We start from the raw sequence: 23,682 nt of genomic DNA, 5'->3' as shown, positions 1-23,682 counted from the left end.
GAACAAGAGATTCAGATCGAGTCCGGGATTTCGGGACGGCTAACCCCTTGAGGCTTGCCCTTTCCCACTCCTTTCTATCCCTTTGCGGGAGAGGAGGATGCTGTGGGAAGCAGGTGGGGGTGGGGGAGTGGAAAGGCAAGCAGGGTGGCGGGTAAGGGCTTCCGAATAAATTTGGTAGAACTAGGTAAAGGGTTTTGGGGTGGAGAGGATGGAGTTGGGATTTGGAGAAGTTGAAGCTGGGCTTTTAGAGTCCGGGAAATCTGGAAGAATAGGAATGGTGTGTTTGAGGAGGGGGTTAGAAGAATTTAGGGAAGAGTTTCTGAGGCTGGAGGGGGGAGGAATGAGGGAAATAGGGAATGGGCGTGTACTTTTGTAGGAAGCTGAAGCAAGGGGGGGAGGGTTAGGCTGGATACTAGTCCCCCATCTTGCTCCCTTGGTTCTGATGCTTCCCCCTCCTCTTTCGGCCCACAGCGATGTTCAGCCAGCAGCACCAGTTCCAGCAGCAACTGCTGCAGATCCAACAGCTCATCCAGCAGCAGCAGCAGCAGCAGCATCCGCCGCCGCCTTCCGCAGGCCGGTGAGCGCCACCACTTGAGGCTGGGGATGGCTGGCTTGGCCGGGCCCAAGGGGGCGGGGCTATCCTGGAAAACCCCTGACCCATCTTGGTTGTGTGCATTCGCCTTCCAGGGGCTGGGGCTGTAATGGGTTTCTGGTCTAAAGGGGGTGTTTTGCACGAGAACCCAGTGTTCCCAGCCTATTCCTAGAAGCCCCAGGTCCATTTTATTTTTTGTGTTACGAACCTGGGCCCATGACTAGGCCTCCCAAAGTTTTTATCTCTACTCCACATCTCCATTCGGTCCTTCCTCAAAGATCTTAATTTTATTGGACAAACTACTCCGAGAGGCACTGCCCTTTGCTTGTCAGACCTTTTGGTCTTTGGGGGTGGCCTTACACAGACCTTTTTCGTCAGGAAATGGAAAAATCTGAATCGAGTCTACCTCCCTAACCCCAAATTGTTCCTTGGGCTCCCACCCTCACTTTTCTATTCCTATCCCCAAGGTATCTGGCTTCTTTGGCCCTGCTTTTCTCTTGGCTAGATTGTAGACAGGAGCCGTAATAGCCCCAGGGAAGAAAAGGGAGAGTTTAAATGTTGAGGATCACCACAGAAGCTTTTCCTATCCTCTCTCCTTGTACATAGGGGGCTGTCACCACAGCAGCAGCAGCAGATCTTGAACCTCCGAGCCACAGGTCAGGCCAACCTTCTCAACTCGAACCCCATGCTGCAGAGGGCCCTGCTGATGCAACACATGCAAGGTACAGACCCTACTGCCCAAGGCGAGCCCCTCTCCTAGGCCTATGTGAATGGTTGTTGCTTAGACTGTTTTCAATAGAGCCTTAATTTCAGGCAAAATCCAGGACCCCCTCATTGTATGAGTGCCATGGAATTTTCTTAAAATATAGCTAGATATGACATTTCCAGGCTGCCTGGAGCTAGAAACAGTGGATTCCTTGCCCTTCCTTTTCATGCTGAATTATTTCTCAGAACCTAAAAAGACAGAGAGAATGGATGTAGAAATGATAGAGTTGTAAGCAGAAGAAAGAAGATAGGGCAAGAGCTGCTTGATGACAGAATTAAAGAATTGTAAAAAGCTTGAATCCTTCAGCCTGGCACTGTGTAATAGGAGTGACTTGCAGAAGTCATTTTGTTTTACAGAGCCATTGTTGAAATTAATTTTTTGTTACCAGATTCTTAAGCTTTGGTTATGTGGGCAACTCTGGAGGGTTTCTCTGTGATGTAGTTTGATTTAAGGAATTGATTAGTGAGATTGCAAATCATTTCCTGTGAATTATTGTCAAAGCTTCCAGTTGCTGCTGAGCCTTTTTGGAAAGATTGTTTCTTTTTCTCTGGGAAGACAAAGAAAGAGAGAAAAATACTCTCTGTCCTTGAGGAACAAACCATTTAGTTGGGATGGTATCCCATGTATTCAAAAAGATATATCCTGCCTTGTATTATTAAATGTCTAGTGAGTATTCGGTAGGAATGAACAAAGCATTTATTAAGCACTTATGCTAAGCACTGGGGATACAAATAAATACAGAAGGGAAGGCTATCCCAGCCTTCTCTGAATAAATTCTAATAGGAGGAGACCATACTAATCCAGAAACTAATAGGGAAATCTTGATGAGAGAGCACCATTTCCATTTGGAAACTTACTGGGAAGGGGAGTGAAGACATATATTTTGACGCACCTTTTCTGGAATGATAATAGTTGATTTGATTATGGCTCCAGAAATGGTAATGGAGATAGGGGAGGTCCTAAGGGAGGAGATGGCTGAGGAGTCCAATAAAGCTTGATTTTAGCCAAGTCTAAACTGAGACCACTGAGGCCACTTCCAGTAGGGGTGGAGATGTGAAGGGTGGGAAGAATAACCTTGGAAGAAGAAAGGTACCCATGTCCTTGAGCTTAGAGAACCATTGTCGGGGTACTAGCTGTAAGTGCTATGGGTGAGTCGGTTCGGGATTTAGTCCTTTGCTAACACTGTGGCCATGTGACCAAAGGCAAGTCGATTATTCTTTCTGAACCTCAGTTAATTTATCTCTGAAATGGAGATAGTAATATCTGTAGAGAGCTCCTCATCAGGTTATTGTCAGGATTAAATGAGATAATGTACATAAAGCATTTATTGAACTTTAAGAGTTGTTTTTATCCTTCAGGTGAAGAGATTGAACCCTGGTAGGAATAGAAGTGTAGGGAGAGAGGAGACTGCTTGGAAGAGCTTCAGGGAAGGAAAATTGACCTTAAAGGACAGAAATAGAAAGATAAGGAGAGAAGAGGAGGAAGGGTATTCTAGGCAAGGGACCTATATAATGAGTATGTATGATTAGAGGCAACTAGGTGGCACAGTGCGAAGAGTTCTGGACTTGGATTCAGGAAGACCAGAGTCCAAATCTAGTGTCAAATGCTTATTAGCTGCATGACCTTGGGCAAGGTATTTAACCTTTGTTTGCCTCAGTTTCCTCACCTGTAAAATACAAATAACAGTACCTATCTTTCAGAGTTGTTGAGGGAATAAATGAGATAATATTCCTAAAGTGCCTGACACATTACAGGTATTTGATAAATGTTTCCTTTCTCCCTATCTTCTGTTTGGAGGTCAATTTCATGTTTTATCTTCTTTTGTACTCATGGTTTATCACCATGTTGTTTAGTGTTATTTAGAGTTCTAAAGTCTTTCAAAGTTGTTTTTCTTCATAGTGTTGTTATTACTATATACTAGATACTAGATTGTTCTAGTTATGCTTACTTCATCAGTTCATGGAAATCTTTCTAGTTTCCTCTGAAGTTGTCCATTTCTTCATTTCTTATAGCACAATAATATTCCGTTATCTTCCTATACCATAGTTTGTTTAGCTCTTTCCCAATAAAAGAAAGCCGCCTTAGTTTTCAGTGTTTGGCTATCACAAAAGAAGCTGACATTTTTATACACATAGGACCCTTTTTCTTTGATCTTTTTGTAACATGGATGTGGTAGTGACATTGCTGAGTCAAAAGATGGGTACAACTTAGTAGTTTTGAGGAGCAGTTCCAAATTTCTTTTCAGAATGACTGGACCTAATTCATAGCTCCTGAAACGGTGCAAAAATGTGCCTGTTTTCCCTCCAACATTTATCATTTTTCTTTCTGACTTTGCAAAATAGAACCTAATTCTACTTTACTCCCATTGCTTTACTCTTACTATTAGTCATTGGAATTATTTTTTTTCATATGGCTATAAATAGCTTCTTTGAGAAGTACTTGCTCAGTGAAATGAGCAGAACCAGAAGATCATTATATACCTCAACAATGATACTGTTTGAGGATGTATTCTGATGGAAGTGGATCTCTTCGATAAAGAGAGCCTTAATTGATCAAAGATGGACAGAAACAGCTACACCCAGAGAAAGAACACTGGGAGATGAATATATACTGCTTGCATTTTTGTTTTTCTTCCCGGGTTATTTATACCTTCTGAATTCAATTCTCCCTGTGCAACAAGAAAACTGTTCGGTTCTGCACACATATATTGTATCTAGTATATACTGTAACCCATTCAACATATAAAGGACTGCTTGCCATCTGGGGGAGGGGGTGGAGGGAGGGAGGGGAAAAATTGGAACAGAAGTGAATGCAAGGGATAATGCTGTAAAAATTACCCTGGCATATCAATAAAAAGTTATTAAAAAAAAAAAAAAGAAGTACTTGCTCATATTCTTTGATCATTTATCAACTGGGGAGTGACTCTTAGTCTTAAAAATTTGAATCCATTCCTTTTGTAAAATTAGAATGAGAAAATTATTTTCAGAGAAACGCTTAAAATTTTTTCCTTTCCAATCTTGGCTAGATTGGATTTGTTTTGTGTACTTAAAATTGTTCATTTTTATCTTCTGTGATCCTTTCAACCCTTGCTTGGTCATGAATTCCCCTCACTATGGATTCAAAAAGTTAACTTCTTCCTTGTTCCTTTAAGTTGTTTATGAAGTGACCTTTCCTATCTAGGTTATGTATCTATGTAGAGTTTATCATAGTATATGGTGTGAAGTGCTAGTCTGAGCCTAATTTCTGCCTAATTGCTATTCAGTTTTCCCAAATGTTTTTAACAAATAGTGAGTCCTTATCCTACTTTCTGGGATCTTTGAGTTTATTGAACACTGGGTTCCTTTGCTTCTATAAATTTTATATTTCATTTGCCCCACTGACCATCATCTTTCTTTTTTTTTTTTTTAACCAGGAACAAATATTTTAATGATTATTACTTTGTTGTAGTCTAGTTTAAGATCTGGTACTGGTAGATCCCATTTCTTTCTACTAGTTTTTAATTACCCTGGAGATTCTTGACCTTTTGTTCTTCCATATGAATTCATTATTATTTTTTTTCTAGCTCTACAAAATATTCTTTTGGGATTTTTAATATGGGAAATAATTTGTTTAGTATTCTCATTTTTATTATGTTGTTTAGTTTATCTGAGCAATTAGTTTCTTTGTGTATGTATTTCTGCAAAGGTGTTTTGCAGATAGATTCATATAACCTTGAGTGAATCTTAGTAAATATACTTCCAATTATATAGCTTCTGTATTTAATTTGAATGGAATCTCTTTCCATTGAGTTTAATTGGTTATAAATATGAATGCTTATGATTTATGTGGATTTCTTATATCCTATAAATTTTCCAAAAATATTATTTCTGTTAATTTTCAGTTGACTCTTATGTGTTCTCTAAATATAGAATCATATCAACTGCAAAAGTGACAATTTTATTTTTTCTTTGCCCATTCTCTTATTGTCATGTTTCTTTAATTTCCTTTACTTGTCTTGCTTCTATAGTCAGCATTTCTATCACTATGCTAAATAGTAGTGATGATAATGGGCATCCTTACTGTACCTCTGGTCTAACTGGAAAAGCCTCTAATCTTTTTTCCATTACATATATATTTATTCTTGGACTTAAAGAACACTATTTACTATATTAAGGGAAGGTTGGTTTATTTCTATAATTTTTTTCCTTTGTGAAATATAGTTAATACCTTCTTCATAGTGTTATTATAAGTAAAATTCTTTGCAAACCTTAAAGTACTATGTAAATGCGAGTATCCTTAAAATTTTTATTATTGCTATCTTTTGTTTTTACACGACCTTCATTTCCAAATATATCCCTATCCCAGAGAGTATCCTTGGCAACAAAAAATTAATAAGAAGCTTATAAAAGAAAACAAGACAGTTGCACAAAAGTTACCACATCAACTGAATCTGATAGGGTATGCACTAGGAATCCATAGTTCCTCACCTCTCTAATGACCGAAGGGAAGGGTCTATTTTTATCTCTTTTGGGCCAACCTTGATCACTGTAATTACATGGTTTATTATTTTTGTTTGTTTATTTGTTTTTTTTTTTTTCATTTATGCTGTTGTAATCGTTGTTTTTATTGTTTTCTTGGTTCTGCTTAGTTTTTTGCATATGCTCATATTTCCATATTTCACCTTATTTTTCATATTTTTTGTTTCTTAAGACATGGAAATATTTCGTTTGTTCACAAACTACAGTTTACTTAGCATTATTGTTATTCTCTGAAGGGCTTTTAGGAGATCTAATTTTGTTTTTCAAGCATGAATTTTGGGGCCTAATCCTAGTGGTTGGTGTCTGGTGTTTTGATAAGCCTTTGATATGAAGTCTTCAACTATGATGAATAGATGAAAGTGCACGAATTTAATGAGCTAGTGACTAGCAAAAACAGACTACTTTTAGAATTGTTGTCTTATGCTTTTATTGTCAAAACCTGTAGGTTTGGCACTTTTAAGAAGCTCTCAAAAAAAATCTGCTATGTCTTGCCTTGTGCTAGATGTTAGGGGCTTATGCTTTCATTCTTAGCTTGTATGCCATTCTCTCTGTAATGGTCTTTCCCCCTTGGGTCTCACAAAACATTTAGCTTTGCACTTCTCTATTGTATTTTTTATGTATTATTTTGCATTTTATCTGTGTATGCCCCATATTCCCCTACTAGGGAATGTCTTATCTAATGTCCCCAGCACTATTATAGTACTGTATCAACATTTATTAAGATTTGATATGTGCTAAGCACCAAGGATAAAAAGACAAGAAAGAAACAGTCTCAATCTCCAAGAAGCAATTCTATAAGGAGCAACATACATACATATACAAAATAATGTAAGGTAAATTTATTTAGGGAAGGTCAGTAGCTATGAAGGTAGATCCAAGTTTTTAAATAAAATAGGGTTTTTAATCTTTTTTGTGTGTATCATGTATTCTCTTTGTCAGTCAGATAAAATCTGTGGTCCCCTTCTCAGAAGTATTTTTAGATGAATATAATAAAATGCCTTAGATTACAAAGGAAACTAATTTCATCAAAGTACACTTCTGAAAAAATTTAATCAACAAATTTAGAGATTCCATGTTAAACACTTGAGATGTAGGAGGAGTTATTCTAGATGAGTTTTGAAATGTGAAACAAGAGGTTTTAAGGAACAAGAATGAGAAGACAATGCATTCCAATAAGGGAAGAGACCAAGGCAAAGGCATAGTGGAGGGAAATGAAGTGTCTTGTGTGAGGAACAAAAGGACCAGTTTGACTGAATTATAGAGGTGCTTAATAAGGTATTGTTCAATTGAACTTATTTGTTGAAGGCACAAATCCATGCCTTTAAGAGACTTATAATCAAAAAAGCCTTTGGCAAGCAATATCCCTTTCTATTGTGCTGCCTTTGGGTAGCTTATCATTCTTCTTTACCTTCTCAACTGCCTTGGGGCTCTCAGAGATCTGGGCTTTGCCATCCCTCCTCCATAGATGAGGTACCTTCTATCCCCCTCCCCATTCCCCGTTTCTAGTGACCTTCCACTAGAATGTAAGCTCCTTGAAGTCAGGGATTTTTTTGGTGGGGAGAGGGGTCTATATTTGTATCCCTCATTCTTAGCCCAGAGCCCAGAGCAGTTAGCACTTAATTGCCTACCTGTCAAAAAGCATTTCTTGAGAGCTTACCAACCATTTTGCTAAGCACCAGATACAAAACCAAAAAAAGGAAATTTGCTATTGAAAAGTAAATGCATAATTGTTTAAAAAAAAAAAAATTCCAAGGATCTGGGAAAAGTAGGTTCCTCAGGAAAGAGCTGCTGGAAGTAGAGGGCAAGGTGAGCCTTTTGAATTTTAAGGGAAACTAAGTATTCGAAAAGGAGAAAATGAGGAGTGATATATCTTAGCATGGGGGACAACCATTCAGAGGCAGGGATCCTGAGGACAGAATGGCAACACAGGGGGCAATGAGATGGACTGAAATGGAGAATGCATGAAAGGAAGGAATCTACAAGAAGCCTGGAAAGGTTGACCTAAGCTAGATTGTAAAAAACATTTGACTTCAAACTTCAAGAGTTTGAATTTTATTCTCAATGCAACAGGACACCAGTGGACCTTTTTGACCAGGGAGTGATAGATTTGGACCTGTGCTTTAGAAATAGATTTGCTAACTGTTTGTAACATGTTGGGAAGTAGAAAGGGAGAGGAAGAAAAAGGATAAAACCTGAATATAGAAAGAGCAAATGAAGCTACTGAAGTATAGAGCAGAAGTTAAGAAGATTTAGACTAAATGCTGACTTTGTGGAGGAATGGGACACATTGGAAACTTTGGAGGAGGTTATGTTAGATAAGACATAGTAATGAATTCTATCTGGACAATGAGAGGGGAAGACTCAGAGTTGACCTCAATTAAATCTGGGTGGCTGAAAAGATTGGCATTGCCATCAACAGAAATAGGAAAGTTAAGAAGAGGGGTTGATTTGAGAGGAATATAGAATTGTTTTAGACCTGTCAAGTTTGAGATGCCTAAGGAATATGAAACATCTAGTTAAAACAGCATAGTGTTACAGAAAAAGCACTGTAGTGGGAGGCAAAGAGTTTGTGTTCCAATCTTGGTTCTGCTACTTAATGCCGTCTTTTGTGACTGTGGACAGGTCACTTCTCTAGCCTAGTTTTCTAATCTGTAAAATGAAGGGTTCAGACTCATTGGTCTCTAAGGTTTCTTCTTAGAGCTCTAAAACACTATAGCCTTAAAGTATTTGTGATTTGAGATCAGACTCAAAAATATAGAGAGAGATAAGTTCTAAGATGTGCAGACTAGGGCTGAGACCCATCAGTACAGAGATCATCATTGAACCCATGGAAACTGCTGGGTCCAAGAAAGAGAAGGAGAGGGGACCCAAAGCTTGGGGCAGGAAATTGGGGTGAGTGGGATACGGAATCCAACAAGGTAGAAGAGTGGTAGAAAAACAAAAGACAGAAAGAAAAACAAAACTCTAGAATGCAGAGGGGTAAAAACAAGCAACAAACAAAAAACCCTTAAGAAGAAAGAGTATCCTAGAAGAGCAAAGATGCATGGGACCTGAATTGGTCATGAAAATAACAATAAGAATTGACATTTCTTAAGTGCATCAAAGTTTGCAAAGCTTTTTATATATGGGAGATCCTAATAGTATATTAACATGTTTGGAGCAAAATCCTTTGGAGATCCTGAATGTACCTTTGGCCCAGACTCAACGTGAGACTCTTGAGTCAGTTGTTTCTCCCTCATCCTGTGCTTTGCTTATCCTTCCTTCTCTGTCCTTTTCACTGAGATAGGAGAACTCCTAATAGTTGCCTTCCAGAAACTGGAGGAGGCAAGGGCTAGAGAAGTCAGGAGAGAGGAAAGAGAAGAAAGAGCATAAGCATATGTTAAGTACCTACTAGAGTCAGGTAAATGTTGAGTGCCTTCACAAATACCATCTCCTGTGATCCTCACAGTAACTCTGGGAAGAAGGTACTGTGATGATCCACGTTTTACAAGTAAGGAGATTGTCGGACAGAAGTTACGTGATTTGCCTAGGATCACACGACTAGCATCTGAGACTGAATTTGCACTCTTGGCTTCCTGATCCTGCACTGTATCCAAGTAGTTGTCTAGGAGTGAGCTTAGCAGAGCCTGTGCCTTATACTCAGTTTCCTCTTAACATCCATCAATTCTGGCCTGTGGGAGGGGAGTGGAGAAGGAAGCTTGCCATCTGAGAAGCTGATCTCTGGGTGACCTGTTCCCAGTGTACTTCAACACCTGCATGAAAAATTCAGGGCGTAGCTGTGACCCATCGCCTGTGACAAAAGGGAGGGGAAGGTAAGCCCGGGCCTGACCAGCTGGAATTTCTAACCCACGCATGGAATTCTGCACCCTGAGAATGGCAGAGCTGGACGGAATCATCTGCCTCAGCCTCCTCATTTTACGGGGGTAGTTACTGGGCCTCGAAAACAGGGAGTGACTTCCGCCAGGTCACAGAGTGTTTTTGTGGTAGAGGAGGAGACGAGAATGTCTCATTCTTTCAGCAAATCTCTCCTATGAGATTGCTATGTACAAGCCTCTGTAGCAAGTAACTCCCTCCTAGCATCACTAAGGATGGAAAGCTCCTAGTGTGCAAGACTTTTTATTATTTTTGTTCCAGGCACAAGGTTAAGTCACTTAGTAACTGCTTTTGGGAGGTAAAGTTTTTTTCCTCTGCTAGGAGAACTAAGAGAAAGCTGACTGGACAGCCAGTGGAAGGGGTGGCTTCTTTCCTAGTAGTGTTCCAGTTGTAGAGCCAATCCACAGGTCTCTCAGGACCACCACACAGACTTTCCTTGTATTCTTTAGAGGAGGGCTTCTTAAACTTTTTCCACTGGTGACCCCTTTTTGCCCAAGACTTGGCTAGGTATCATAGCTATACAAATCATACATTTACTGATCATAAATCATAATTTCACAAGCCCCATCTTCAGTTACAAGACCCCATGTGGGGTTTAAGCAGTTTTGCCTTAAAGTGCCTCCTCAGTCTTATTCATCTTTCCTTATTTTTTCACCCTTCAAGAAACTTGTCTTGTACCATTTTTGCCCTGGTCACAAGAGGGACTCACGCAGGGGACAAGAATTGAATCTATTCTTGGCCTCTGGTAAAAGCCTATCCTGGATCCTCATCCTTCAGGGAGCCTGATTCTTAGACCCTGGTCTCCCTAAATTATGGTTGTGATTCCTTTTCTGTCAGCAGGCAGATTCAACTTGACCGCTCCTGGCCTTCAGCATTTCTTCCCCCAGGCTACTCGACACTCCCTCCTAGGCCCTCCACCCGTCAGTGTCTCACTCAAACCCGCCCGCATAGGCTTCCCAGGGCTTCCTTTCCAGAGGCAGAACCGGGGCTATCGAAAGGTAAGCAGAGGCCAGGGATGTGGTTTTGGGCAGGCCTTCCCTTGGAGGGCTGGGGACGCAAGTGTATATTCCTACTAGTGGAAGAGAACACTGAGCTGAGAGGAAAGCCACTTGAGTTTCATCCTGGATCTATCAGGAACTACGTCATTTTTCTCTAAGCCTCGGTTTTAACTTCTGTAAAATAAGAAGGTTGGACTCCATTGTCCCAGAAGTCCCTGGACTGGAGTCCTGACTCCTAGGGCCCAGAGATGTATGATGGAAGAGGTTTCTAACAGCCTGCTCCTGGAGATTTAGCTTTAGATGAGCCAAGACGGATGGGGCAAGGTGTTGTTCCCTTTTACAGCAGAGTACTTAAAAGGGAAATCCCTCCTCCATACATGACTAGATCAGAGCCTTCAGTTTTTGCCACATCAAAAAGGAGTCATTGGAAGGGAATGGTGAGGAAGTGGTTAGGAAGTAAAGAAGGTTGGAGAGGAGGAGGAGGAGCAGAAGGCTGTGGAGCAAATTCTAGTTTCTGCCCTTCATGTAGGATAAAGTATAGACCTTTTCTACTCAGCCTGGATCTTGGGCAGCCTAGGTTTTATTTTTTATTTATTTTTCACTTAATATTTTATTGTTTTTTCTAGTTACATGTAAAAACCAATTTAATATTCCCTTTTCAAAATTTAAGTTCCACATTCTCTCCCTCCTTCCTCTTCTTTCTCATTGAGAAGGAAAACAATTTGATATAGGCTATATGTAACATGTAGTCATACAAACATATTTCTGTGTAAATCATGGGCAGTCCAAGTTTTAGAAATTGTAAGATTATGTCTTTTCCTGGGACCTTCTGAGGAAGAGGTATGTCAGGGTCCTATAAGATTAATAATAATAACAATAAATACGCTTAATATATAATAATATGCTATGCACTGATGATATATAATAATAATTGCATTTATATAGCACTTTATATATTTTTTCTTATTTGATCTTTACAATAACATTGTAAGCTGAGTGCTATTTATTATCCCCACTTTACAGATGAGAAATCTGAGAGTAAGAGAGTTTAAATGTCTTGCCCAGGATCACATTGCCAATTAGCATCTGAGGTCAGATTTGAATTCAGGTTTTCCTAACTTTAAGTTCAATAATCTATCCACTTTGCTATTCAGCTGCCATGAATTAGTTGTTCAGGGCTGTTTTCTTCCCTTGCCCAGGTCATATTGTTGGTACTGGGCAAGCAGCTGTTTTTAAGGCTAAGTAATTGCTTCTAGGAATCCCTGAAGGGTCCTGACCAGAAGAAAGATTCGGAGCTGGGCGCCTCATCACAGACACCCAGTGAGGATGAGAAGATAGATGTTCCAGAGTCCTCCCAGGAGGAGGCTGACTCTCAGACGATCTTGCCAGAAGGTAAGGAGGGAGGTAGCAGCCTTCCTAGCAGTAGAAGCATCTTACACCAGTAGATTCCAAACATTTAATAAATGCTTGCTATATATAATGCCCTGAGATGAGCGCAGGAGCCCTATGATAATAAGATAGCACCTCTAACTTTGAGGAGCTCCTTACCTAGTCCAGCACCTACCCCTGAGTTTGAAAGGACATACTATGTAGTAGATATGAAGGTCTTGGCTTAGAACTCTAGTTTTGCTATTAACTCCTCAAAGTCCTGGGACTAATTGATTCACGTCTTTTCGCATGTTTCCTCACCCCCAAAATGAAAGATTTAGACTAGCTGATTTCTTAGGCCCCTTCCAATTCTAAATCTATGATCCCAAGATTCAGAACCCTAGGGTAATAACAGCTACTAAATCAGAGGTCCAGCAACCAAGAGATAATTGAATGAACCTCTACTTTGTATGGTTGATCAGTTTTGTGTTTGTAAGGCCATTAAGAGAAAAGATTGCCCTTAAAAAATTAGCTTGATAAATGTCAATAAACATAAACATTTCTGTATACAAAGAGCAAAAAAACAGAGCTGCATGATAGCATAACCCTAATTATGTAGAGTTTTTGTTTCTTTTTTGAGGTTTTGGGGTTTTTTTGGCTGAGGCTGTTGGGATTAAGTGACTTGCCCAGGGTCACACAGCTAGGAAGTGTTAAGTGTCAGGTCCTCCTGACTTCAAGGCTGGGGCTCTAGCCACTGCCCTACCTAGCTGCCCCTTGAGTATTTTTTTTAAGAAAAAAAAAAATTTAACGTAGATATTGAATTTATTATGGGAGTGCCAACACTTCCCTGCTTGTCTTTGTGTTCTTCGCAACTTCCTTCTGCTTTCTTCTGTGTTGTTTTTTTAAAACAATGTTTCATTGACATTCTTTTCTTTCTCTTGGGCAAAGACCTCCATTATTCCCATCTGGATTCCTCACAGAGTCTAGCACCAGATAGCTGGTGCATAGTAGATGCTTTCCCAGGAAGTATTTTTTGACTAAGTAACTTGATTACCTTGTTGAGTTCTACCTCCCCAACCCACCCCATGGCTCTGGCCCTTTCTTCCACAGATCCACAGACTCCCCATGATCTCAGTGATGATGGTAGCTCAGAGCCTCTGGCCAAGAGACTCAAGAGGTAACACATGCTCAAATCACCAGATTGACTGCTCTCTTCTCCCGAGGGCAGATGGGATTGGAATAATAAGGGAGGGCAGTCAGCCTGGTCCCATCCCTTTGGACCAGAACAAGAGAGCTGGCAACCTGCTTTGGGCCGGGTTATGCTATGGCCTTGGCTTCTTTGAGCTGGTGTCTGGCTCCCACCTAGTGGCCAAGAGGGGTCAGTGCAGCCTCCCATAGCTCAAATACGGGGCAAAAAAGGGTATGACTTCAGGATTTGAGGTGGGATAGAAGGAAGTTCAGAATTTATAGGAAAAGGATCCTTGGACCGAGCCGATCCTTTATTTCTCAGACCTCTGACATTGAATAAATAAAAAAGGGTTGAAAAGGGTTGAACTCTGGAATGGCAAAGGCTAGAATTCCATGGTGAGCTAAGATAAGAATAAAGTGAGTTTTTGAAAATATCAATTTCTGAATAGCAATGGAAGAATTTAGATTGGTTATGAAGAGGATTTTTTTGACAAGGCTATTTAAATTCCAAGATGGGTGGCCAGGGGAAGATGTAAACTTTTCTCTTCTGGAAGACTGATTCTCTTAGCTATAATGTTGGCTTGGTCTTCTACAAAGGATAAGGAATTGACTGGGTGATCTTCCAGGACCCTGGAAATCTTGGGCCTAGTCTCCAGTGTCCTCCCTCCCCCCAAAGTTGTCTGCTCTGGTGGGCCCAACACTGTCCTCCCTTTCCTCCCAGTGTGGAAGATCCCAAAGACTCCAAGGAGGAGACTGGCCTGACCACAGAAAAAGAAGAGCGTGAGTGTCAGGATCCCTGAATTGAAATGACCTCTGGGTCCACCTGGTCTAGCCCTGTCCTGCACAAGACTCTCTGACTAGTGCTCACTCTAGCTTTGTCTGACCTGCTCCCTGCTAAGGCTGCCCGGTCTGTTTTGGGGGTGGTGAATTGTCGGGAGCTTTCTCCCAACCTGCAGCCTAATTTACCTCATTGCCGCTCCCCTGGGCTTGTTCTGCCTCCGGGAGCCCACTAGCTCAAGCCCAGCCAGCCCCTTTCACGTGGTACCCATCATGCCCTCTCTGAGGCCGCTCTTCCCTTCACGCAGTAGTTGCAGTCCCTTCACCATTCTGGTTACCCTTCTCTGGATGCTCTCTACCTCATTCTTTCTAAAATCTGGTGCTTCTGGAGGCGGGCTGAGTAGGATAGATTCCTCAAGCCTGAGCCGTGGATCCCTTTCTGGAAACAGCCTTGAGTCAGGCTAACTTTTTTGGCCGCCACACGTCACGGTCGCCTCCTGCTGAGCTCGATTCCATTAACACTCCCAGCTCTTGTTCAGACAGTCTTGCTGTTGGAGAAGGGTGCCAGGCTCTACCTACGTGGAGCTTGTTGGCTGCCAGGAAGGACCCCCTCCCGTCCCAGCTTCAGAGTCTTTGGGCTGCATTGCCCCTCTCTGCATCCTGCATTCTCTCAGGAGACCTTGCTCAGGGTGTGGGATGGGGAGAGGTGGGAAACAGCCCGTGACCATGCTTCTGGGGATGCTCAGGGGGATGCTGGTCACAGGCAAGGACAGTCTTCCCGCCATGCTGACTGTTCTACTTCTCAGAAGCTGCAGAAGCAGACCCACCAGATACCAGCAAGGATTGGAAAGTCCCTGAGGAGCCCAAAAACCTTGAAGTGGTGAGTGGGTAGAACCAGGCTGAGAAGAAGCGAGAGTGGGTGGGTGCCAAGCTGTTGCTTTCCAGGCTGGCGTATCACCAGGGTCCTGGTGAGCCTGGGGGAAAGGATGCGACTGCCAGCGTGGGGGCGAGCTGAGCTAGCTTTCTGTCCTAGTGTTCTCGGTCCTGGTTTCCTTCTATAAAATGGGAACAAACCTGACCTGCTTCCCTTTTGAGGTGTTAGTAAAGCTCAAATAAGATCATGCATCTGGAAGTGGTGCTGTGCAGATGTGAGGGATGGGGGAGGTAGGTATTTTTACCACACCTTTCTCCACAAGAGCTAGAAATGCCTTTATGATATAATCCCTGGCAACTGTTCTCTGACTAAAAATAAATAGTCCTGAGCATCCCTACTGGTCTTTTAGTTGTTCATAAACCTTTTGCATCCCTTTTCTTATTGGAGTCTTACATTAGCCTTGTGAAGTGAAAGTCAGCAGGGCAGGTTATTCTCTGTCCTGGAGATGAGGCAATGATTTGAATGAGTTCACTCACGATTCATCCAGTCAATATTAGGAACCCATTTTGTGCCGTGCACTGTGCTGTGTTCTGGGGGCAGACAAAAAGAGAACCGCCCCTGCCCTCAAGAAGTGTACTTTCTATTGGAGATCAACAAAACAGAGAAGGCATCGCAAGATGGAAAAAAGGAGGTGCTGGCAACCAAGAGGGAGGGGATAAGCGAGCTTTGAAAGACAAAAGAATTAGATATTATGACTGCTAGAGATGAGGAAGCAGGGCATCACAGACATGGGGGAAGGAAGGAAGGAAAGAAGCATTTATTAAGCACATATTAGGTGCCAGACACTGTGCTAAAGCTTTACAAATCTGTCTCATAACAACCGTGAGAGGTAGGGGCTGTTATCCCCATTTTACAGTTAAGAGACCTGAGGTTAAGTGGCTGAAGCACTGAGTGGAACGCGGGTCTTCCTGACTCCAAGCCCAGAACTTAATCCTTTGTGCTACTTAGCTGGCCTAGAGGAGGGAATAGAGGAATGGGGAGTGGGGGAATGTAAAGCCTGTATAAAGCCTGTAGATTGGGAGTGGAATTTTATGTTGGGGGCACAGAAAGTCAGGAACTAGGCCATTTGGACAGGGTATATGAAAGGTAATGTGCTATAAGCCTGGAAAGATAAGCTGGAGCCAGGATTTTAAAAGCCAAACAAAGGAGATTATATTTTATCCTAGAGACCCTAAGGAGCCAATAGGAGATCACAGCTATATGTTTTTCGGACCAATTTTGGCTGGTTGGGATGATTATTGTCCTTCATTCTCAAAGAGGACCCAAGTGATATCCATGTTAGAGTCGAGTTACAGCATCTGACTGTGGCTGATCAAGCCAAAACGAGCTCAGAGTGCTCTGCCACAGGTCGGACACCAACAGTCCCTATGAACATTTGGGATGGATTCTCTAACTCTGCACCTAGACTTTCTGAGCTAATTCAGTTTTGCATTACTTAATGAGCACCTCATCTCTGATGAGGGCACGCCATGGCGGGCGGTCCTGTGCCAGTGTCTCTCATGTCATAAACCACTTCTAAAGTTATTGAGAGACCTTGGGAGTGTCCTTGCATTGCCTCTTGCTGCAGTTGTGTGGAGAATGGATTGGAAGCAGAGAGATGGATTAGGAGCCAGGCCAGGCCAGAGGGGATGGTAGAGCATCTGAGCTAGAATGGTGGCCACGTGGGAGAAAGGTTTTGTGAAGGTGGAACACCCTTGCCAACCTCTTGGATGGGAACAGTGAGAGACAGTCAGGAGCCGAGGATGGCTGAGATGTGGAACCTATTTGTCAGGGAAGGGAGGCACCTGCCTAGAGCTCAGTCAGGACTTCAGGAGCCTGGTGGGGAAGTGTGCCTCCTGTCACTGGGGAGAGAGCTGCAGACAGACATTTTCTAACATAACCACTGGATTTGTTTCGTATTGCTTGGAAGTATTTGAGTGTGGTAAGGGGGATCTCTACTGGGGCATCAGAGGAGTCGGTGGCAGATCTAGGACTGGGGCATGCCACAGTCTTTGCTGAATCCCAAACACATATACCCTTCCCCATAAAGCACTAGTATCTAAATGAGCAAGGAAAATGCTTAGGATGATGGGGGGGAATGAGATTTGGGGGGCCTGCTCCTAGATACAGGAGACTAGGCTTGGGAGGGGGGAACATGTATCTTTTCTCCAGCCAATGTATTCTTGCTCTTTCTGTTCCTCCAACTGGGTTTCAAGTACCAGTTTGGCCACTAGGTCTGTATGTGACCTCAGGCAAGCTGCCTTTTCTGGGACTCAGTTCTCCCCTTGTGTTTTTGCACTTGGTGATTCTCTTGTCCAGATGGTGAGCTCAGGGAGTTCCCTGAAGGTGACAATCCAGCAGAGCAGTGAGAGCCGAGCCATCAGCACGACTGCCTCAAAGCCTGGACCCCGGCTGGGCGAAAGCGGCACTCCTGCCTCCAGCCCGGAGCCTGGACTCAAGTTCTTCTGTTACATCTGCAAGGTTAACTGCTTCAACCAGCAGGTAAGAGCTGCTGGCAGGAGGTACCCAGAGAAATGGGGATGAAGGTACCCATGGGGCTGTTCCGGAGCCGGCTGATGGTTCTGCCTCTGCCTGGTAAGCCAGTAACCGTGGCTCCTGACAGAGGGGCAGCAGGGCTATACAGTGAGCAGGACTTCACCCCCAGTATTTCTCACCACCCACGGCACTGAGAGGTAGACAGTATTATCCCTATTTTGTAGAAGAGGAAACTGAGGTTCAGAGACCAAATGACTTGCTCAGGTCATGAGACTAGTTAACCTTGAGTCTTAACACTAGGTTCTTTGAGCCTCCCCTGAGGGTACACCTCTTCTCCCCACCATGTATCCATCTGAGTCTAGGCCCTGTGATCTCATACTCAAGTTCCTCTGAGCCAGGATCCCCGCCAAAATAGCCAGCAGAGTGTAGAAGGAAGCATACTTGATTTGGAGACAGGACTTGGGCTCAAATTGTAGTTGTCACTGTTCACCTAGCTTCCTGGAGTCCATTTCTTTATCTGTAAAATAAGGGGGTTAGACTAGAGAACCTTGAAGTTCCCACCCCTTTCTGCTCTCAATCTAACCATCTGTTCTTTACTGTGACACATGACCTGGAGTAAGGCATTTAATTTCATGAGCCTCAGTTTCCTCATCTGTAAAATGGAAATAATCTTGCACAGGATTATTCAAGAAAGTGATTTTGCAAATTTTAAAGTCCTTGAAAAATGTGCCTTATTTCCTGACTCTTGGAAGAAGATAAAGTCTCAGCCACCAGGCCATGCTCATTAGGCCCTTGAAGGTAAACTATCCCAAGGCCTCCTAAGGGATCCTTCCTTTGTCCCAGCCCAGGCTGACAGTTATACTTCCTAAGCCATGACCCCCAGTTTCACCGAGGCCCCGTCCCTCTCCCAGCTGCCCTTTCTCCTTAGGCCCAGAGTCAGGTCCTAACTGCACAGCTGGCATTCCCTCCCATGGCAGAACTTCCAGGCCCATATGGCTGGGCTCCAGCATCAGCAGCGGCTTGGGGAGATTCAGCACATGAGTAACGCCTGCCTCCTGTCTTTGCTGCCCACGACTCGGGAACAGGGTGCCCTTGCGGAGAGAGATGGGTAAGAGCAGGGCAGCCGTGGCAAGCTCCTGAAGGGTTTGGTCCCAGGCAGCCGGAGGTGAGGCAGAAAGGCAGGGCCAGCCCTCCAGGGCATCTGTCTGACTGAGCAAGTCATTTGTCACTTCCCTTCTGGAGACCTCAGTTTCCTCGCCTCTCAAATGAGGTTGGACTAGATCCCGAGTCCTTTGGCTCAGACTCCTGGGCCAGTGATGGCAGGAGCTTGGAAATCAGTCCCCTCGTTTTACAGAGGAGGAAGCAAGCTCTAAGGAGCAGCCAAGTCAGCTCCCCCTGATGTCTAGGGGATGTTGGGCACTCCCATGCTGCTGCAACTCTCAACTATATTCATAGACCTCAATGGCGACCCCTTCTCAGCCTTAATAGTTCCACATGGAGCAGGCAGCGTTGAGCTGCTTTCCAGGGCAGAGGGGAAAGAGCTGGTCTGGGACTGAGGTAGCCAGGGAAGTCCGAGAAGGGGGGAATGCCCAGGCCGGCCCTGCCTTGGGTCTGAACCCACCTTTGCCTCTTCAGGGAGACCCAGTCCCACCGGTGGTGCAATACCTGCCAGACCCATTTCCTGGGGGATCTGATAAAGCACCGAAGGACCCAGGAGCATAAGGTAGAGGGCCTCGGGGGCTGCTGCCAAGAGCATTCCAGCCTGGCTCAGACGCATGCAGCTGTTATGTACTGAGCAGGCTTGGCCCGGGGATGAGGAGGTGGCAGGGGAAGAGTCCTCCCACTTGTCAGAGGAGAGGAGGGGTCACAAGGGCCTCGGGTGGCTCCCCATCACTTCTATGAGCCACTGCTGGGGCTCTCAGTTGCTTTATTCCTTTAACCTCAGCGTCTCTTGTTCTCGGTGGCTTTTGAGTCTCTGTTTCAGGGATTTTTCTCCCCCTTACCCTGTGTGCCCTCCTCCTGACCAAATTCAGTCCTAGGTTTGAGCAGTGTTTATTGGCTGTGTCTCCTTGGTGGAAAGCACAGGTTTTAGTGTCTAAATGCATAAAAAGAGCTTAGTTTGATGCACAGTATGTGCATCTGAATGTCTTGCTGCTAAGTTTGGACAATCTCCCTAGGACCACATATTTGGAAGAAGGAAAGAGGAAACAGCTGAGAGTATTGTGGGTCCCGGTATGGGTAGACTTGGAGGGATAAGGCTTGGGCTAAGGGATCAGTCCTCTCACTGAGATATTAAAGGGCCTCTCCTTTCCCCTCCTAGCTGGCCAAACACTCCCTCCGACCTTTTTGTACTGCTTGCAGCCGACATTTTAAGACCCCCCGAAAGTTTGTGGAGCATATGAAATCCCCAGAGCACAAGCAAAAAGCCAAGGAGGTAAGAAAGGGATAGAGTCTCTCTTTGCTTCTTAAATGCTGGGGCAAGAACAAGTTAATTAAGCCCCATTCCTGGGATGGGACCACTCTCTGGTGTTCTTTTGTTGAGCTGGGGGTAGCAGTACTGGGTCCTCAAGAGCTGAAGGGCTCCCTGTCCTTTCTGACAGGCACGGCTTGGGGAGAAAGAGCCAGGAAGCCCTGAGGAGGCAGAAGAACTCATCACAGTGGATGCAGTAGGTTGTTTTGAGGAGGATGAGGAGGAAGACGATGAGGAAGAAGATGCAGAAGAGGATGAGGGCAGTGAGGCGGTCGGAGAGAGCGAGGAGACCAAGCAGGTACCTAAAGTCATGCCTAGCAGGTGGGCAGATGGACCTGAATCACTACCACTTCCTACCTGTGTGTTCTTGGGCAGGCAGCTCATTTCAAGGTTCTGGCCCTCCCTTTATCTGTGGAATGAGGATGAGAAGGGTAGTGGACTAGATGAGGGTTTCTTATACTTTTTTCACTTGAGACCCCTTTTTGCTTGAGAAATTTTTACATGATCTTTTGTATATATATATATATATATATATATAACTATAAAATAGTTATACAGATCAGACAATTACTGATAATAGATCATCTCACAACCCAGTTTAAGAAGTTTTGTTTTACATGTGACCTTGGAGGTTTTTCTCAGCTCTAATCTAGGGTGCTATATTTTGAAAGGAAGGAGCTGAGTGCCTCTGAAATAGAGATAGATGCAGATAAATGGAAACACCCAGAGAAGGGGGGTTGCTGTGTAGCGTCAAGGAGCAGGTAGGATGGAGAGGATGGCTTTTCTCCTATGGGCAACACTCTGAATTTTCTCCTATCCACACTTTAGGGACCCCATTGTTATTCCTGGTGTTTACACATGCCCAGTCACCCAAACTTGACTTTTCTTCTTCCTTTCTATCTCCTTCCCTCCCCTTCTCTCCCAAAAAAATCACCAGGTGCAAAAGGAAGGGCTGCTGAGCTTATCAGTTTAGTCAAAGGCCCAGAGTGCTGATTAAGAAAAACCTAAAGCCAAATGGGGTCTAGTTTGAGCACTGGTGAATGGGATCCAGCCAAGGCAGGGTCTCACCCCCTTACAACTCAAGCATTTTTGCCAGGTGGGACCAAAGGAAGAGTGTGCAGATGACTGGAAAGGCCTGGAGGAGTATTCTCCTGACAAGACATATGGTAAGTCATTCTCCCAGTGCCAGTAGTGAGCTTCTGTTCTCAGCTTAGCAGGTCCATGAACCAGGCTTACCCTCTGGGCTTTGTTCTGGAAAGTATGAGCCTGGGTCAAGTTCTGGGAGCTGAGTGTACTGTATTGGTCTGTGGGAAAGCATTGATCTTCAAGCCAAGCGTCAGCCCTTCTCACTCAAATGCAGAGATTTTCCAGGTTTCCCCAAGGTGGCCAAGCTCCAAATCTCTAAGTCCCTTCTGCTGGTTCAAGAAGACTGAAAGTGACCTGTCTAGCTTTCTTTGATCCTCTCCTGTATGCTGACATCTTACCCCCCAGAATGTTTGAAGCACATTGGGAGACCCTCCCCCCCAGCCACCACCTGCACAGGATGCCCAGAGACACACTGACTGTTGTGGAGCAGGGGAGGGAACACTGATCTCGCTGAGCAGAGTCAGTGTTGCTTCCCATACCCCCTCTTTTGCAGGCCTGGATTTTCTGGTACCTGTGGTGGGGTATCTTTGCCGGCTGTGCCATAAATTCTACCATAGCAGCTCAGGAGCCCGGCTTGCCCACTGCAAGTCCTTGATGCATTTTGAGAACGTTCAGGTTAGAGCCCAGACAATCCTCTCTCCCCTCCTGCCTTTCCCCCATTTCATTCTGCCCCTGGGTTTGAATGTCTTCTGCCCTTCTTTTCTTCTCACCCCCATCTTATCAGGCCTGGTGATTAGGGATGGGCTCCTGTGATCCCATTCACAAAGATTTTATTCCAGACCAGTACCTTCATCATCCTGAGCCCTATTCTACCCCATTCCCACTGATTCAGCAACAGTGTCAGACTTTGCTCCTGGCCATGGGATAGCCAGCTGAGGGATGAGCCCCGCGGGAGCTGCTCCAGCTTCTGCAGTGGCTAGAAGCTAGCCCTGGCTTCAAAGGCATCAAGAGATGAGCAAATGATGAGACAGGGACTAAGCCCAGGTCCTTTAACTGGGCAACAAAAAACCGAAGGACTGGAACTCTATGGTGCTGGGACATTGGCAGGAGGGAGATTTTTGCCTGGTTTGCCAAAATTTCCTCATTCTCTAGATCAGAATGAAGAGATGGTGGTGGTGGGCAGTGGGAAGGATGATGTATAGCCAATGGCTTCATTGCCTTAATGCAGTTTAGGTCTAGTCACGCATCAAATCTAACAACAGTATTCTGGACAAGCAAGTTAACACCCCTTTTTTCTGCTCCACCTTGGCCTTTGGTGCTAGATAGAGGGAGTCCCAGGCCTAGGTGGCAGCTGTCTAAAACTGGATTTGGCCACAGGGAGCTTTGGTATCCCTGAGCCTCTGTGCCCCTCTTTTCTCACTGGTATGAAGGTAGGCTTCGGATAAAAATAACTAATATTTCATATGGTGCTATGAAGTTTGCCAAGTGCTTACACATTATTTCATTTGAGCCTCACCATAAATGTTTGAGATAGATACATTTTGTTGCCATAAGCAAGCCGAGGATCAGGACTGACTTATCCAGGATGACACAGCTCAGTAAATGCTCAGATTAATCTTTCTGACTTCCAAGCCCAACACTAGCTCCACACTCTTGGGCTCTGTGTTATGAACCTATGATCCTTTCTTTCCCTAGAAGTGACTATGGTACCCCAACAACTTAGCCTATAGATGTCTAGGAGATAGGAATGGGACACCTGAGGTTCACATGCCACATCCGAGATCAAATCAGGCCCAGAAGACAGGTTTCCAGCTCTCTCCACAACTGTCTCTACCTTCTCTCTGCCCCTGAGGTCCAAAGGTAGAATCTCAACACTTCCAGATGTCATACATAGAAAAGAATGGCTCAGCCTGATGATAATGCCCATTTCTCTCTTCCTAGAGATACAGAGCAGCCAGGAACCCTGGGTCAGTCCCAGAGTCCAAGTTAAAGCCTGAGCTTCTCAACACCCTGACAGGGGAAGGGACAGGAGCCTCAGGTTCAGAGCAACAGGAGGAACCAGCCCAACTTCTAGAAGCCGAGTGTAAGTCAGGGGGCACCGACACCCATGATGATGCTGACAGCCCAGGTGGGGCCCAGACCCCCACTGAAGCCAAGGGTGGGGAGAAGTCCGGCACCACGAAGCTGGAGGAGGTGGTCACGACAGCCAAAGGTAGAGGGTCGGCCCCTGAGCCCTGCCGCCGTTCTACTCGTCACAAGCCAAGATAGGAGGGCCCAAGGATAGCCAGCTGGGCAGCAGACAATTGGGGGGGCACATTTTGTTAGATCAGTGGAAGAAGAGAAGCTGTTTTTATTCAGAAATCAATAAAGAATTGTGGTTTAGTGTTTTCATTGTGGTATGAATTGTTCTTTAGGCCCAACCTAGAGCAGAAAGTGTAACCAATAGTGTTATCTACAGGGAGAGTTCAACGGATGGGAAGCCAGGGACCAACTTCTATCACAGTTTCTGAGTTAAAAGGATCCACAGAGGCCAGCCAGCCATGACCAGGAATCCCTGATTCAGCGCTCCAGACCTGGGGCCATCTAGCCTATGACTGGCAGTAGAGATGGGGAAGCACTAAAAAGCATCTGGACAGCT

General features: G+C 44.3%; 1 protein-coding gene across 1 annotated transcript; it reads left to right on the top strand.

Annotated features, from left to right (window-relative positions):
* The first annotated feature begins 82 nt into the window (after window positions 1-82).
* CIZ1 (CDKN1A interacting zinc finger protein 1) lies at window positions 83-23,435 on the top strand. The gene is made up of 16 exons (XM_051980082.1): window positions 83-113; window positions 472-577; window positions 1,199-1,314; window positions 10,586-10,746; window positions 12,003-12,138; window positions 13,225-13,291; window positions 14,024-14,082; window positions 14,886-14,959; window positions 17,312-17,494; window positions 18,466-18,596; window positions 19,124-19,211; window positions 19,809-19,922; window positions 20,089-20,256; window positions 21,055-21,124; window positions 21,598-21,719; window positions 22,986-23,435. Exons 1-16 carry the CDS (start codon window positions 98-100, stop codon window positions 23,310-23,312), a joined length of 1,938 nt encoding a protein of 645 aa, XP_051836042.1. The 5' UTR covers window positions 83-97; the 3' UTR covers window positions 23,313-23,435.
* The last annotated feature ends 247 nt before the right edge of the window (window positions 23,436-23,682 follow it).

Source organism: Antechinus flavipes, chromosome 2 (genome assembly GCF_016432865.1).
Source record: "Antechinus flavipes isolate AdamAnt ecotype Samford, QLD, Australia chromosome 2, AdamAnt_v2, whole genome shotgun sequence".
Lineage (NCBI taxonomy): Eukaryota > Metazoa > Chordata > Mammalia > Dasyuromorphia > Dasyuridae > Antechinus > Antechinus flavipes.
This window is presented reverse-complemented; position numbering and strand designations above follow the sequence as displayed.